General features: G+C 34.7%; 1 protein-coding gene across 1 annotated transcript; it reads left to right on the forward strand.

The window, feature by feature from the left end:
* LOC105948952 (TATA box-binding protein-associated factor RNA polymerase I subunit B) lies at positions 1 to 3,023 on the forward strand. The gene is made up of 5 exons (XM_012972212.2): positions 1 to 114; positions 605 to 1,072; positions 1,146 to 1,832; positions 1,950 to 2,104; positions 2,449 to 3,023. The coding sequence occupies exons 2-5, from the start codon at positions 610 to 612 to the stop codon at positions 2,893 to 2,895; spliced, it is 1,752 nt and encodes a 583-aa protein (XP_012827666.2). The 5' UTR covers positions 1 to 114; positions 605 to 609; the 3' UTR covers positions 2,896 to 3,023.
* The last annotated feature ends 1,699 nt before the right edge of the window (positions 3,024 to 4,722 follow it).

Below are 4,722 nucleotides of genomic sequence, written 5' to 3' on the forward strand. Positions count from 1 at the left end.
GCCGCTTCTCCATCTTCTGTGGCGCGCACCCCTAACTCTGGCGCGACAGCAGCAAAACTCTCCGACCCGAATTATATTGGAATATATTTTTAATACGTAGAATCCCAAACTCGGGTGAGTCTCTTGACAACTTTCTGATCAAAGTATTTAATCCTACAATTTCTTTCGTTCGCTATTTTATGTGGATTGTTTTTTTTTTTTTTTTATTAACTATGCTTGTTTTCACTTCGAACTCTCTTACTCAATTTTGTTATAGGAATTATGATTGAGATAAAAATATGTAATTTTTTTTGAATTCTCAAAGGAAACTGTGTATATGCTCAGTTTTTCTTCGGCTACATAATTACTGGTTCCCCGATTCCCCTCCTGGTGTCTCGAACCCATGACCAAATAGTCCTAGGGGCAAGGCGCTTAACAGCAAGATACTTCTGTTTTGATATTTGCTATTGTCTTTAAAATGTCAATTCAGAGTCGCGTTGATTAATACCCGACATATAATTTGACTGATTTCGCTGCATTATGATGATTTTCATTAATCTTTTTAACGTTTTCATTACCTAGTTTTCACGAAAAGAGTCGATACATTGTCCATATATTCGAATAGGTGCAATGGTACAGAGATTAGAGCAGCAATGCCGAAACTGTGAGAGCAACGTTGGCTTTACGCAATCCGATGATGATGGCTACTTCTATTGTGACAACTGCAGCGAACGGGATATGGATATTATCGCTACCGGTCTTGACGAAGAGCAGCTTAACATCCGTTACTCTAAAGGTTGCAACACATCCCGCCGCGCGAATCCCGTTGAACCAACTGTACCCACAATTGATTTTGAGAACAATAATTCAATTAGCTATGAGGAGTATTATTCCGAGATTAGATCGAGATACTTGAACGGCCTTCAGTTTATGATCCAATTGCAGTGCCGGGCTTTAGTCGACAAGTTTAATGTTAGCCCTTTGATTATCGGGCTTGTCGGACCTCTTTGGTTAAGGTTTGTGGCTTCCACTAGGATTACCTCCGATGAATGGGCCGACCAAACTTTTCAAGATTCAGAGTCTCAGATACAAGGTAAAAAATCTTCATTGTCTTTTCGAATATGAAATGTATTTTAGCTTATTTATTTTTCCAATTCGTGTTTTAGGGGACGAAGATAACGAATCTTCCCATCCCGGGGATAGATATGGTTCAGAACCTATTAATATTCATCGGAAGCGTATAATATACGTATGGTACAGATCACTTAAAACGGCAATACCTATATCTTGTTCTTTAGCTATCTCTTTCCTCGTCTGTCATTTAGCTAGGGAGCCAATTACCCCATCAGACGTATCCAATTGGACCCTCGAAGGAAAGATTCCATATTTTTCCGCTTTTCTTGAAATCGAAAATAAATTCGGTCCTCGATCAAATGCATGCCCGATCCTTGCCAGCTGTATGTTCAGACCTATCAAAGCCGTTTCGTCGCAGAAGTTGGAGTCAATGGCGGCCGACGTTGCTCGGAGGATTCGTCTGCAGTTGCCTCCGGTGAACTTCCACGCAGTTGCTTCGCGCTATTTTCGGCAGTTATCCCTTCCAATTGATAAATTGCTTCCTTTGGCGTGCCGCATATGTGAGTGGTCGAATCCTCCCGAATTGTACCTTTCGGCTAATGAGCTTAGAATTCCTACACGTGGGTGTGTCGTGTCGATAGTGATTGTGGCGATTAGGGTTCTTTACGGCATTAATGGTTACGGAATGTGGGAATCTAGCCTGTCTAATAAGAATCCCAATTCGGAGCTTATGCAGATTCTAGAAGCAAAATATAATGAGACGGATGACATGCAACAAGGTAATTAGTTTATAACACCGGACATAATTAATTTCTTGAACTGCAATACTTTTATTTAGTTTCTTGAGATAGAAGGCATAATTAATCTAGTTTTTTTTTTTTTGCCTCGTTTTGCAGAATATTCCAGCGATTTGCCGTCGTACCTCGATTATTGCAAGGATGTAGTTTTCCCTGGATTACGGCCATCATATAAGGATCCTGAAAAATTAAAGTTGTTGAAGATAGAAAACGAGTTGCTGGACGAGTTGTGGGAGTTTTATCAGAATAACAAGGTGCTTTTAATTGTTAATGCTATCTTGTTTAGTAGTATGTTAAGGCCTCGTTTGGTTGCCGAGATAAGATTAAATAGTCTAATGAAACCCAATTATATTATTGAACGTTGGAAGATCCAATAAAAAAACATGCCTAGAAGGCAAGAAAGCCATGATAACATAATATTTGCGGGTCGACCCGGCAAGTTACTGATGATACCAAACATCAAACTAAAGTCCAATTATTTAGTTAATCATGGCTAATCTCCCCAACCAAACGAGGCCTAATAGTTTCTGTTTTTGTTAATGAGAATGTGAACTCAGTCTCTACATTCACATAATTATTTCTATTTTGAGTGTTTCAGGATATTAAAAAACAAATTGACAAAAATAAGACCAGGGTCGAAGATTATTCGTACGGTGATCAGGATTCAGCGCGTGAAAATCGAGCTTCGAAAGATTTGGCAATAAAGCGAATGAAGATGGATATGGAAGATAATAAATTCTGTTATATTCCACCGAGGAGTAATGTGAAGAGGAAAGACTATATACATTATGCTCGGAAAAGGGAAGATGTGTATGTATATGCTGTTCATGCCGATTATTACGTTTTACTGCGGTCTTGTGCTAAGGTTGCCCAAGTTGAGACAAGGATCATGCATATTGCTGTTTTGGCTCTAGAGAGGAGATTGCAATGGATGGAGAAACGGGCCGATTCTTCGTTGCGTATGAAATTCAATTTGAATGATACTTGCGGCTTTTGCAATAGTGAATCCGCTACGGATGATGATCGTATGGATTTAAGCATTTGATTGTATAATCTCTCTCTCTCTCTCTGATCCGATTTTAATTTCTGAAAATATTTCTAAAAGAATATTGTAGTGTCGATATGGACGATCGTAACTAAAAAATATACTATGTAAATTTATGAAAACTCGAATCAAATATTACTCCATGCAGTTAAGCGTGGAATTTGGCTTTTTGGGCAGCGGGTATTTCCTGTACACACAAGAGTTTATATTATGCACGTAATATTAGGATGGCGATTTGAAATTCATAATAATAACTCTTTTGGACTTGTTTGAATTGAGGAATTTGATAAGGAATGATATTTTAAATCCCCTCTAAATTCCTCCATCCAAATGGAGCCAAATTGAGATGGTTATTTACTTATTTATATATTTTGATTGAATTCCCAATATGAATTGATGTGTAAATTGATATTAACAAAATCTATAAAAATAAAACATTTTACAATATTTCGATATTATCCTTGGAATTCCTTTTCTTATACTTCTAAAAATTATTTTTTACATATTGAAAACTTCTTTTAATATTACTTCTAAAATAACTAGTAAGATCTGGGAATTTGTAAAATTAATCTAATGGTATTCATTGTATAAAAAAACATAAAATTAAAGGATGTATTTCAATTGCACACCAATAAAAGCCTCAGCATTCGAATAGTTCCTTGTTTTCTACTTTCGAGTTCCTCCAGTACTGGGCTTAAGCTGCGAATTGCACATATAGCAAAATTGACTCAATAAATAGTAAAACTTACAATGCACAACAAATCTTACACCTTCATATATTGCAGATGCGTCGACACCCTCATAGACATATGCTTTTTAATGCAGCTAGGACCTTGAAAGAACAAGAAAATCATGATATACTTTCAGTTGTGCCTTGCGATTATCCAAATTTAAAAAACAGATAGAGGTAGTATAATATTCAAAAAACAGAAAATTTTAGTTACAAGAAAATCATATAGTAAAATACTTACATACATACATATATATATGGATTAGATAATAAAAAGTAGCAAAACATATACTACCTGATTCCACTATCCCACCCAAAGCCCATCTGTTGTGAATCTGCCCGGTGGCATATGTCCTTTTTCCACGTCTTTCCGACGGTGGCCAAAATTTTAACAGATTTTGCTTTTATTTAGGGGCCTAAATTAAGACCTGGATCCATTACTACCGGCCCATCGGGCGACCGAACATGTTTTTTTGTTAAATGCAATATATATATATATATATATATATATATATATATATATATATATATATATATATATATATATATATATATATATATATATATATATATATATATATATAGCGGTATGATATCAGAAAAAAAATGCAAAATTACGATCAGCTACTAGCGAAAAAAAATTATGTAAAATTTTGTAAAACAATTACAAAATATTATTATAGAGTGGTGCTATTTTTACTTTCAAATTATTTTAATTCACCACCGAAGATTATAAAATGTCATAAATACCCCTTAAATTTATAATCCACCGCCCTTCATTATATTAATTGAATCCTCATGTGTTCTAACTTATTTCTATTTTATTTTATTTTTAATTTTTTGTTATTTTTTTAATCTTTTTATTATTTAATTTATTTTATTTTGTAGAATGAAATATTTATTATAAGATATTTAAACTTCCATATTAGATGACCAACAGATGATGTAATTTTTTTTTTTTATGAAACGAAACTATATTAAGCCAAACTGACCAATTCTAGAGAAGTTCAGGACCTTCCGTACAAGCTATCTTAATTTATTTCTCAAAAACCGTGAACTCTTGCTCTTTTTGACCTTCAAAAATGTTTTTCTCTGAC

This window comes from Erythranthe guttata, chromosome 9, assembly GCF_056151865.1.
Source record: "Erythranthe guttata isolate IM_541 chromosome 9, IM_541, whole genome shotgun sequence".
Lineage (NCBI taxonomy): Eukaryota > Viridiplantae > Streptophyta > Magnoliopsida > Lamiales > Phrymaceae > Erythranthe > Erythranthe guttata.

Bases quoted from the DNA above. Each gene is read 5' to 3' on its own strand.
- LOC105948952 (XM_012972212.2), top strand. From the start codon at position 610: ATGGTACAGAGATTAGAGCAGCAATGCCGAAACTGTGAGAGCAACGTT. The intron at 1,833-1,949 runs GTAATTAGTTTA...CTCGTTTTGCAG, and splicing joins GACGGATGACATGCAACAAG to AATATTCCAGCGATTTGCCG. The intron at 2,105-2,448 runs GTGCTTTTAATT...TGAGTGTTTCAG, and splicing joins AGTTTTATCAGAATAACAAG to GATATTAAAAAACAAATTGA.